At 38.5% G+C, this 12173-nt stretch overlaps 1 protein-coding gene across 1 annotated transcript in view; it reads right to left on the bottom strand.

The window, feature by feature from the left end:
• Positions 1-12173, bottom strand: part of LOC149070781 (uncharacterized) — a 97920-nt gene that overhangs the window by 10395 nt on the left and 75352 nt on the right. Inside the window, exons 25-35 of the mRNA XM_089248477.1 lie at positions 12050-12163; positions 9002-9172; positions 8334-8423; positions 7955-8116; positions 5946-6131; positions 5692-5825; positions 4641-4767; positions 4371-4550; positions 4214-4267; positions 3233-3418; positions 1498-1628 (exon numbers count right to left, since the gene is read on the bottom strand). Of these exons, the coding sequence (XP_089104603.1) occupies positions 1498-1628; positions 3233-3418; positions 4214-4267; positions 4371-4550; positions 4641-4767; positions 5692-5825; positions 5946-6131; positions 7955-8116; positions 8334-8423; positions 9002-9172; positions 12050-12163 (1535 nt within the window). The remainder of the gene's footprint in view (positions 1-1497; positions 1629-3232; positions 3419-4213; positions 4268-4370; positions 4551-4640; positions 4768-5691; positions 5826-5945; positions 6132-7954; positions 8117-8333; positions 8424-9001; positions 9173-12049; positions 12164-12173) is intronic.

Raw genomic sequence — 12173 nt, 5'->3', positions numbered from 1 at the left:
TGCTAGTGTTTTGTAAGGTACTGTGTGGCAACATCAGAAAAACAAGCCGTTATGGTGTACGAAGGTAGCAATGAGAGCAAATAACATGCTGGGAATGAGTCTGTGTAAATATTGCTCATAATAAAATAGTGTAAATTTATAGCTTAGCTCATTATTTAATCATAGAATCAGCTTTCTCATGAAAAACAATAAAGTAATGCAAAGGATATATGGATTCGCCACCTGCACAGCTGATTAATAAAATTTGCAGAGCCCCTTGAACAAACTTCAGAAGACAGCTTCATTTGAATACATAACAAGCAGTCCTCAGAAACAAACTTCACATTAGGTACACAACACGGCACATTACAGCACGCACCAATTTCTCCATGTGCATTTTAGTAGTAGCAGCCCCTCTGCAATAGCTTGCTTAGTACTCTTATAAATATGCCCTTGAGGTAATGTAGATGCCCCCCCCCCCAGCTTCTTGGAGTTCTGGGAAACATCGTTGTGCTGTACCTAGCAAATTTTAATTCCCCTGCGTGAGGTTTCAAAATACCCTCACTGTTGGACTGCTCGCTCAAAATAGTTGCAGTTTTTGCCATCATTGCGCAAGAGCATGGATTGGGAAAAGAAAGCCAATTTCCTTTGTCATATAACTGTCGTGTTGTGTAAACAACATTTGAAGATGTGTATGATATTACTCTCGACTATTCATACAAAGGCTTTAACAATTGGTTGAAGCGAAGATGAATTCAGGAAAGTTCAACTTCCTCTACAGGAAAATCAAACCCACTATCTCTCACATGCCGGGTGAATATGTTAGACTAATACCATATAGAAGCAACAAATGTCTTTCCTTAGAACTTGTATGCACTGCATGGGACCATACATGGACAGTCAGGCCTAACTCAGCCAACAACTCACTGGCATTTGCCACCAGATGGCAAATTATCTGAAGATGTGTGATATCATTCTCTGCTAGTCATATGAAGGTTTTAACTCTCACCAGTCAGGTGAGAGGACATGGGCTCGATTCCCAGTAGAGACAGTTGATTTTTTTCTCTTTAATTAATCTTTGCATCATCCAGTTAAAACCTTTCGTATGAATAGCGTAGTGACATGACATCATCTTCAGATACTGCGACATCTAGTGGCAAATGTCAGTGTATGTGAGCTGTTGGCTGAGTTAGGTCTGACTGCCCCTGTACAATCTGATTCAGTGCATAAAAGCTCTAAGGAAAGATGTTCATTGCCTCTATAGCATAAAGTGGTCTAACGTGCTCACCCCCCGGTATGTGAGAGGATGCACGTTAGATTCCCAGTAGAGGAAGTTGAATTGTCTTTCTTGAATTCATCTTTGCATCAGCCAATTGTAAAAACCTTCGTAAAAACAACATTACTCGCCATTGCCATAGCACCATTGCCACTTTTAATATAAAAACCAATCCTTGCAATTAATTTAAATATGTAAACTGATTAATGCTTATCAACTGACTGATTCCATTTCATACTCACTGGTGGTCCTATTGGTCCTGGATCACCTGGTGTGGCTAGACCAGGTAGACCACTGTCACCAGGTATTCCACGGAGGCCAGGTAGACCTGTTTCCCCAGCTAGTCCTGGGAGTCCCTCCAGTCCTGGAGTTCCTGTAAATGAAAGTTAAAGATTTGAGTTTTTTGTTTGGGTGAGGCATTTTCTCGAGGATATGACCCTTGTAGATATTGATCACAGTAGAATTGTGAAACAGAATTCTAATTGGACCGCAAAGGGTTAGTGGTTTGTATCATGAATAAAAAATGTATTTTTTATATACTGTAGGATCTCTTGATAATCCAGCCCATCTAGTAATCTGGTATTTTTTAGGCTGGCTTTTTTCGAGCATAGAAGAGGAAAACATGTCACTGTGTGTCTGTGCGCAGATGTTGATATTATTTAAATGAGTTCAAGTAATCTTGTTATTACTTTCACTAATTCTGCGATTTTGATAATCCGGCACACTCTGGTCTGATATATACGAGAGTCTATTGTATCTTGAAATAAAAAATATATTTGATGAAAACTATTTTTCCAAATTTTAAGTCCACCAAATTTTGTCCACCAAAAAAAAAACAAAAAATAGGAGGCTCTTTATACACAAGGAATTGTAGCGTCACCTCGGGTTAGGAGTTTAATTTGTTCTTTAAAGTTACTTGTTATGCGAAAAAAAACTCTTCACCTTGAAGCTAACTTTCTCATTGAAAATAATGGTGCAATAATTTACACGCCATTCTCTACAGGGTTGGGTTTTTGACATGACAAGCGTCAAAAACTGGTTTAAACTGTCGAAAACCTAAATGAATGCTTTTGGTTAATGTTTTGAACACAATATGTATATTACATGATGAGGAACTTAACTTTTGCATATTACAGTATTTTATTTCTTAAACACTAATTTATTACAGTAATTGAAACAAAATACAAATTATATAATTTGCAATTTCGTATTTTAAGATGCAAAGTATCTAGAACAGATAATATATAATTTTATGGTTCATTTTAGCTAAACTATCGATTATCTATGTTAAATTTACTAAGTGAAATAGAGCTATTTATTCAAAATATATGTGATAAGAAAACACAGACTTTTTGTGACCTCGGAAATGCAGTATTGAAACAGTGAAAAACTTATCGTCAATGTTGTCAAATAGTTTTCTTTTACCTGATAGATATATTAAATAACAAAACACTTACTTTTAGGTAGATTAAAGTGTATTATATTTAGAATTACAATTACTTAACACAAAATATGTACAGTGATACCTCGGTTTTCGTCAATAATCCATTCGAAAACGATCAACGAAATGAAAAACCGACGAAAACCGAGGCAATTATTTCTATGTAAATCAATGTAAATCCAATTTTAGTATATCCCACAGTCCTTTAGACTAAAGCCCTGCCAGGGTCATATTTAGGGTTGCATGTGAGGCTTTGCACCCAGGTGGCAGGAAAGCTTGAGCCACCCTCCTCCCGCAAATTGACTACGAGTTGAGGTCACTGGATTTTTGAACTAAGTAGGACATTTAGAGCGATGATTCAAATGGGGAATTGGTTGAAAACTTCCCATCCTGTGAAAAAGGTACCAAAACTGCTGCACTGAAATTCTACACAGTCGATTCAAGTCACTTTATCAGTTTTCTGCTAAAACTGTAATGGACATATGCTACACAACCCTAAAAATGAAACAGTACAACAAAGAAAAAAAATTACTAACCTGGGACACCACTGAATCCAATGTCACCGGGCTGTCCTTTATCACCAGGTAATCCATATCCCGGGAAACCTTTCTGTCCCTGGAAGCCTTGCAACCCAGTTTCGCCCATCTGTCCTTTCAGCCCTGCCTGTCCCGGCAATCCTGGAAATCCTGGCTCTCCTTCATCTCCTGGAAATCCCTTGTTACCTGGAATGAAACACCACTCTTGCGATTAATTGCTTGAGATCATGATGTATTTTTCAAAATAGTCACTCATGAACCTAATAGATAAATTTGATAACTACTGAAAACATTACCACTTTTACAGGAGATTATGCATAGTGACCAAGTGTCATTGGTAAATTTGATAAATACTTTAAATTTATCACCTTTACCTGTGATTATGAATTTTTACTTTTGTGTAATTGGTGAATTTGATAAATATGAAAAAATTTCAAACGAGTCTGGTATGTGTGACAAATATAGTTAGACCCTGATGTAATGACAAAAAATGTTACGATCTTACCCGATGACACAATACATGTATATGAATTATTATATATAGCAGGGGTTCTCAAACTTTATCCACTCACGGTGACCCCCCCCCCCTTTACCCTAATCAATGTTTATTCGCGGCTTCCCAGAGCAATTTAACAAAGGATTTCTTCAAAAAACTTTTGTCGGGCCGTTGCTCTGCGCCACCCATGGTAAAGGTTGGCTGCACACAGTTTGAGAATCCCTAATGTATAGTATACCATATAGTGAGAGATTTGTCATGTTTACCATGTGATGCTTGGTCATTATGCATAATCACTAGTAAAAGTGGTAATTTTTCTAGTACTTATTAAATTTACCAACTACGCTTGGGTACTATGCATAATCATGTGATTAACCTTAGGGAAATTTATCAAATTTGATTAATTTCCATTGATTTTAAACTAACAACTTTGGTTTGACAAATCAAAATAAATAGTCTTCTTAATAATTGGCATTACTTCTTACCAGGTGAGCCGGGAAATCCTGGGCTACCCGGCAATCCGTCACTCCCTGGTAAACCTGCAACAAGTATGTAAAATTATGATACTGCAACTGAAAAATAATGCATATTCTGATGTATATCTCCACTACATTCAAGAAGAAAAATCGTATGCGTTTTTACCTTTGAGCCCCTGCCTTCCTGATCTACCAGGCAGTCCATCGAATCCGGATTCTCCTGGTTCACCTTTAGGTCCAGAAGCACCGGGAAGACCGTCGTCACCTCTCATACCTTGTATACCTGGTCCACCTGGAAAACCTGCATCTCCTGGCAGTCCTTTACTAACAGATGTTGAAGCAAATCCTGTGGGGGATTTTTTTTCCCTTTGTTAATGTTGCAAGACATTGATAAGATGTACGTAGTATGTTGAACGTATCTTAATTCTGTGTATACCTTTAAGACCCGGATTGCCCCTTTCTCCTTTCGGGCCAGGTAAACCACTGATTCCTGGTAGTCCAGGCCATCCAGCATTTCCTTTTAAGCCTGGTAGTCCTACAAACCCTTCTAAACCCGGAGCACCCTAAAAATGTGAAATTTGTTCAATCAGATATTTTCTAATTTATGATGTTGAAAGAATTGCATATGTTACAATAAATGTGATAAATCAGTTATTGTACATAATAATCTGTCATTATGCATGTATACCAATTGTCTTGGTAAGTTTGATAAATTTATCTCGTTTACCACCAAATATATGCATAATACCCAAGCGCTGTTGGTAAATTTGATAAATGCTGAAAACATTATCACTTCTACTAGTGATAATGCATAATAATGAAGTAGTTAGACTCCGATATAATGACAACAAATTTTACGATCGTACCCGATATAACAATACAATATATGTATAGTATATCATATAGTGTGAGACTTATCGTGTTTACCAATGACATGATGCTTGGGTATTATGCATAATCATAGGGGAAAGAGATTATTTTTGTTAGCACTTATTAAACTTACTAATGATGCTTGGGTACTTACTATACATAATCACTGGTAAAAAGGATTAATTTATGCAAAATTTATTAAACTTACCCCAAAATGCTCAGAGATTATGCATAATAACCCGATTTGTCACATTCATGGTCCCCACAAGGGCGGGACTGACAAGGCTCCAGCCCTAGGGTGATTCTCATCATTTTTTAATTTTTTTCATGCTATAAATTCATCATAAAGGGGCTTGCGAAAGTCTGGTCTGGAGACCCAGTAAAAGATCCCAGCCTACAAGGCTCTGCTCTAGGATGTGGGGGGGGGGGCATGATTACATTTATCGTAACATATACATCAAAGCTTTGTATACATGTATGAAGTATTTCATTTGGAATCACAAAAGCCGCTAAGAAAATATTGTCATTTATACTGAGATGCACTTCCTGTTGCATACATTTATGAATAATCACACTTTTAAAATCAATTGAGGCTGGAATCAATTGTAAGAACTTACTTTTTGCCCTGCGAAACCTGGTAGACCGTCATTACCTCTACCTCCTTTCCTTCCTGGTATTCCAGATAAGCCATCTAATCCTGGAAGTCCCGGCAGTCCTTCGAATCCTTGATCACCCCTTTCACCATCCAGTCCTGTAATTGTTACGTGAATCAATCAGATATGTTTACTATATTATCATATACTGTATGTTTATTATATTATCTCGGTCTTTGTTAACCATACAAGACAGTTCATATTGATTCTGTGCTCACCTGGAAATCCCATATCGCCCATCTCTCCTTTGTCTCCTGGTCTGCCCGATAATCCTGGAAGTCCTCTAGGTCCAGGTAGTCCTGGTGCACCTGATTCAGCATCTAATGCTCGGCCTGGATCTCCTGGTTGACCTTTTCGCCCTGGGAGACCTGGTCTTCCTGGTGATCCCGGGAAACCAATGACACCTACGAACCATAAAGAAAAAGTGAACAATGAGGAAACAAAGAAATTACATTGATACTCATAGGACATACCCCTTGATGATCAGGGATGAGATATATCAGCCCAGTGTGCATGGAAGAAATTCACATTTGAACCAGGGCCATAACTAGGCTGGGACAACTGGGGGGGGGGGCAACAAAAGTTTACATTTGTTTTGCCTAATAATAAGCCTTTCAAGAGGGGGTCCCCTGAGAAAGCACATTATGGCCCTGATTTGAGCTCTCTCTTTCTTCCTTCGGGACTCTTCATTCCTGACCCTGTAAAAGAAAAAAGGGGGAATAAAAGAAAAGACAATTTATCTTTTTTATCTTTTCTCCCTCACTACTAGGATTTTTATGACTTTGCATATTTCACTATTTTTAGGCAATAGAGCATTTTTGCATGAATTTTCAGTAATTTTAGGTTGTTTTTCATGATCTTCTGGATTTAAGGCACATTTTCATATTTTGGAGCATTATTTTGCATATTTCAGCATAACAATGTGATGAAGGATTTCCCTCCTTCAAGCTCTCTCTTCCCTAGCTTCAATACCCACAATTGGCAGTTTTACTTACCTTTGGTATTGTTTCTGGCAATGATTGGCGATTTTTTGGCGATATTAGCAGCTATTGACAATTTTATACCTTTTGTATGATTTTTGACTGTGATTTCCCGCATTTTTCTCGAGGAAATATAATCAGCCTATTAATAAAAGCATTTTTTTAGATTTCTGTGGTACATACTTTTAGGTTTTGAGGGCATATTTTGTCTGTTTTTAGGTCATAAAAATCCTAGCCCTACTCACTACAGTTAGAAGATTAAAAATAATATATGACATGCATAAGGGGGAGAGAGAGAGAGAGAGAGAGAAAGGTATCTAAGGGCTCTTTCAGATGGACTGGATATATACTCCCACGTGAATGGATGTGTGTCCAACTGCTTCCGCAGACCCTTTCACATGCATTCGGTGAAAGTTGCTAGAAGCGCCCCCTTTTTTCAGCAAATTTTCATCAACACTAAGTGACGTGTGTGAATAAAAATGAATAACATTATCTAAAGTCCTGATAACTACAATCATTTTTTTTCCCATGTTACGATATTGGTCTGTTCCATTCCTTGTGAGAGTGCTAACAATACCCGAATGATAATACTATCTATGATTCTAATAATGTGCACACCCGATGCAGCCACATGGGGATATGCCCATTCACTTATATGCTCCCTCACTTTTGAGGGATATGCCAAATTGGGGAAAATAATTGCAAAATTTGAATAAAAAAATGTTTTGCTTGTAAAATTTAAACTATGAATGTATTGGATAGAATAATTTGTGCGCAGGAGAATCTGTAACTTTTGATGCATTTTACTTAGCTGAAAACGAAACCTTTGTAAACTGTGAATAAGTGTCAGTTTATGAAGTAGAGGAGTACAAAGCCGAGGGTAAAGTTCAACAACCATGTCCGTGTTTCTCCATATGGTTTGTGGCAAAACAAGTCTGAGTTTTCTGGGTCATTTTACCGGTGTGGCTTATACACCGGAAGGTGTAGCCTGCGATGCTGCAGCTGATTGACTACATTGGCCCACGAACACCAAGAAGTTGGCCATCCCTGGACATGAAAAACAGTGTAAAAATTTTTTTGTTGGCCCTTGCAGCAAATTTTTGCCCTTCTTATCTCTGTCAGTCGAGGAAAATCACTGTAGTTTCACCTTATTCCATACATACAATACAGGGAATGTAACTAAAATTATATACAGAGAAACTGCTCACAAATGCTAACTCCTCCTGAACAAAGAGATTTCATCTCACCTGGTAATCCTGAATCACCCCTGTCTCCTTTGATGCTGAAAAACGATGCTTCTCCTTTCTGTCCGTGTAGACCTGGTAATCCTGGTTCACCAGGTATTCCTATTAAACCAGCTGTTCCGGGTCTGCCTCTTATTCCAGGCAAGCCTTTCTCCCCGGGTAGACCTGCAAAAGAGAGGTGAGGTTCAATAGGACCAATAACTTTATACAATAAAAAAACAAGACTTCAAAAACTGTTTTTCAATGAAACGATGCATTGTACAGAAATTGCAATGGAAATAATTGAGTTATTATTGATAACAGGAAGACTGAATATGAACAATAATAGATCACAGAAAAACTTCAACGGTAACCAGATAAATTAAAATAAATTTTCTAATACCTTTTACTCCAGGCAAACCAGGAAATCCTGATGTTCCAGAAGATCCTTCTAGACCTGGTGAGCCCATGTCACCCATTTCACCCTTTGGGCCTAAAAAATTGTGATGATCGAAAAAAAAGTAAGTATTTCTCTTTTTACGCTTATACAGTAAAAGTCTGTTATAACAGCAGTTCACAATTAGCGGGCAAATTGTCATTGTAACAGGCAGGACCACAACTAGATGCTTGGTCAGCCAGGGCAAGCACAGATTTCGGCAAACTTCACTGTAATGTTGAAGGAGAGGCTAAATGGTGAGATTTATGCCCCTTTACTTTGGCGCACGGGGCACCAGACCCATCTGCTCCCTCCGACCACACCCCCCGAGGTGGCGGCCACCACATCAGATAACCTCAAGGGCCATATTTGGCCTCTGGCCATGGGTTTAACATATATGGCTTAAAGGGTGGGTTGCAATGAATTTCTTAAAGATAAGAGTTCTTAGACTTAAAATAGCATTGAAATTAAGAGAAATTGATTATAATAACATATAAAGTATTTTCTTTTCAAATTTTAAATTTTTTAAAATTTTCACAAAATAAATTTTGCATTAAAAAAATAAATTTTTGATCGTCTGGGGGAATATATATGTACTGCTGCATATTATTCGTAGATCAAATTAAACAACTTACCAGATACACCAGGTAAACCATCAAGACCTCTTCTTCCTGGCTCACCAGGCTTTCCAGGACTTCCATCAGGTCCTCTTGGTCCTGGAAGTCCATCATCTCCTTTAATGCCCCTCGGACCTGGGAAACCAGCTACTCCTTCGAGGCCTCGCATACCTTTCTGTCCAGCCAGTCCTATACACATAAAAAGGAAGCTTGATGAATTATTGAATTTGCCTTTGGAAAAAAAACATCATAAATCCACAATGAAGTTGTTCAGTAGCACTACTAAACTAGTTCACTACTGTGTGTGTGTGTGTGTGTGTACACGGTACAACAATACAATTATTCAATCATTGCACTTCACTCATAGTTATAAACACTGATGGCAGATGGAGGCACTACACACACACATAACAAGCATTACACAGAAATAAACTTCAATGTCAGGTTCACTACACATAAAGGCATATTTCAATATGTACCAATTCGTTAGGAGGAATATCGATGAGATGCAGCATGTGTGGTTCAGTACAAAGTATTTTTTTGGGGGGGGGGCTAACATTTTTTCTCTTTCTCAAGGGATGTTTTTATGTTTTTTACTGAAAAGGTAGACCATAATCTCAGCTCCAGGGAGGGGATTACAACTAAAAATAAGCAAGAAATAAGAGAAACTACATACCCTCCATTCACAGCCCTATCTGAAGAGCATCATTGAGCACCAGTAATGCACTGAAACTTCTATAAGTTTTGTAACAATCAACGCGTTTCTCAGATGAACAAACTGGGCATGAACGAGGCTCAGGGCCCACAAATTTTGAGCAGCCTCATGACCACCACAGGGATAGGGCTGACGGCTCCAGCCTGGTATGGCTGGAGCCCAGGAAAATTCTTCTCATTTTTTGCACTATGAATTCATTACTACTACTAAACAACAAATGCACCTCATCCATATTCCTCTGTGGAACTTCTAACGAGAATAGGTAAATGTTCTAATGTGCGTGTACACATTGTAAACATAACATGAAGGTCGTTTCTGTGTGCTGCTGGTTATAGTGTTACCATCTGCCATCTATTTTTTTAAACCGTAAGTGAAGTGCAATGATTGAATATCTATATTATAGCCACAGTAGGTCTGTCGCTCTCTGTGGAAGATTTCATTACCGCAAGATCGGCTCATATTCGTGCCTCAGTTTACATGTATTTTGTACACATTCCTCTACAGAATTTTTAACGAATTGATACATGCCGGCAGAGGCGTCGACATGAAGAAAACATTGGGGGAAAGGGGGGGGGGCCTGAAAGTTGCTGGTTTTCTCGTATATACAGGACACAAAAGTGTATGCAGGGAAGGAAGGTGCATTGCATTGTTTTTTCAGAAATTATTATGGGAGGGGAGTGCTCAGCCCTTTTTACAAAATTTATTGGTGGCTCAAATGGCCTCAGCCCCTAGGTTCCAGCGCTTATTCATGGCGGAATATGTGTGTAAATGTTGCGAACCTAATTTGAAGTTTGTTTCTGAGTTAATTCTTGTTATATGTAGTGCTGTCATCTGCCATCAATTTCTCTAACCATGCCTCAAAGAAAGCTATATGTATATAAAAGGGGGGGAAGACTTAAAAATTCATGTTTACCCACGACTCAAACTTATGAGGAACAGGCCCTGGTTATAATCTATGTGGTTCCTCATCATAGGCAGAGTTACGGGAGGGGGAATTGCCCCCCCCCCCAGGTGGAGCCTACTGATCTAATGTATAAGCATATATAAATGAATTGACATCATCATTACCATCATGCCCTCAGCAATCATCAACGTGTCCCTCCAGACTTTCACGTCTATCTCCCCCTCGAATCTTTATGAGCTCTAAGCCATTTTTCCTCCATTCATGTCCAGTCTTGGATTATGCCCTTGTGTTGAGCATTTTTGCTCCCCATGGCAATGTATGTAGGAATTATAATTTCTGAGGAAGTAAGACACTAGGGCATGGAATTATCTAACACATATAGATTATTAGCCATTAACTCTTTAAGCAACACAGCAGAAATCACCACAACCCCCCACCTTTCAAAAATGCCATATCTTTTTTTAATGAAGGCTTTCCTCCTATTTTCAGCGTGGTGCAAACTAAGTGGTACAGGGGTAAAAAGTGTTTCGTTGAAAAATGAACTTTACGAAATATGTGTGCTTGTTAACGCTAAAATAAGAAGCTTTTAAGGAGATGCGATATCTTGTCAATAGAGGTGCTGATATGAAGAAAACATTGGGGGGGGGGACTGAAAGTTGTCAGTCGTTTGTACATATGGAACTCAAGTCTGCATGCAGGAGAGGGGCAAAATTGTGTGTGTGTTGCATTGTGCATTCATTAATTATCGGGGTGGCGGCTCAGTCATTAGGTTATGGCACCTATGTTTGCCAATGCCGCTTAAAGGGTTATTCTTAAATAAATAGAAAAATTGTGCTTAAAAGATAAACCGTAGTGACATATGATCAGGTTAAAATCACTGTTAGCAAGAGTCCAGTGTTTCTCAAAGAGTGTACCTAAAAATCCCTAAAACTACATCAGTAGCTTGTGTACCAGTTAGAAAGGTGTAGGAAGCATGCATACGCCTGAGAATGCGTAAGACTCCTTAGAAATGAGTGATAGGCAGTTATGTGTGCATATGCATAGAAATACAGGACAAAAGTTTGTATACCCCCCTTATAAATTGCAAACACTTATTTTTTATTACCACTTCTTCGATTTCTTCCAATTATTTTTGCCATTTACTTAATCCAGTGTTTCTCAAAGTGTTTGTCACATCCCCTAGGACTATTGATGATACCCCTAGGAGAAGGGCATCAGGGGCATTGTGGTGAGCTTGAAATATTGATTTTTGGTGGCCTATTTAAGTTCTGAAGTGGTTCTTCTGTATGGGAAAACATCTACCAAATTATTGGGAGCTGCGGGTGGCAAAATTTTCAGAACCATTGGTCTATGGTATGTTGATTTGAGATCTTAAAATTTTTGTCTGAGATTAAAAATTAAATTTAAATTAAAAGAGTGTTAAAAATGAGATTTGAGACAAAATTACCTGGCAATCCTGGGAGACCAGGCAGCCCAGGTTGTCCTATTGTCCCAGGACCAGCATCGCCTGGCTCACCCTTTAGTCCATCAAGTCCTGGTAGTCCTTCATACCCAGGAGCGCCTGGTAAACA

The sequence above is a fragment of the Pholcus phalangioides genome, unplaced genomic scaffold (genome assembly GCF_987345545.1).
Source record: "Pholcus phalangioides strain wild (caught in Gottingen) unplaced genomic scaffold, Ppha-v1.0 ptg000020l_1, whole genome shotgun sequence".
Classification (NCBI taxonomy): Eukaryota; Metazoa; Arthropoda; class Arachnida; order Araneae; family Pholcidae; genus Pholcus; species Pholcus phalangioides.
The sequence above is the reverse complement of the archived record's forward strand: the minus strand, read 5'-3'. Positions and strand labels throughout refer to the sequence as shown.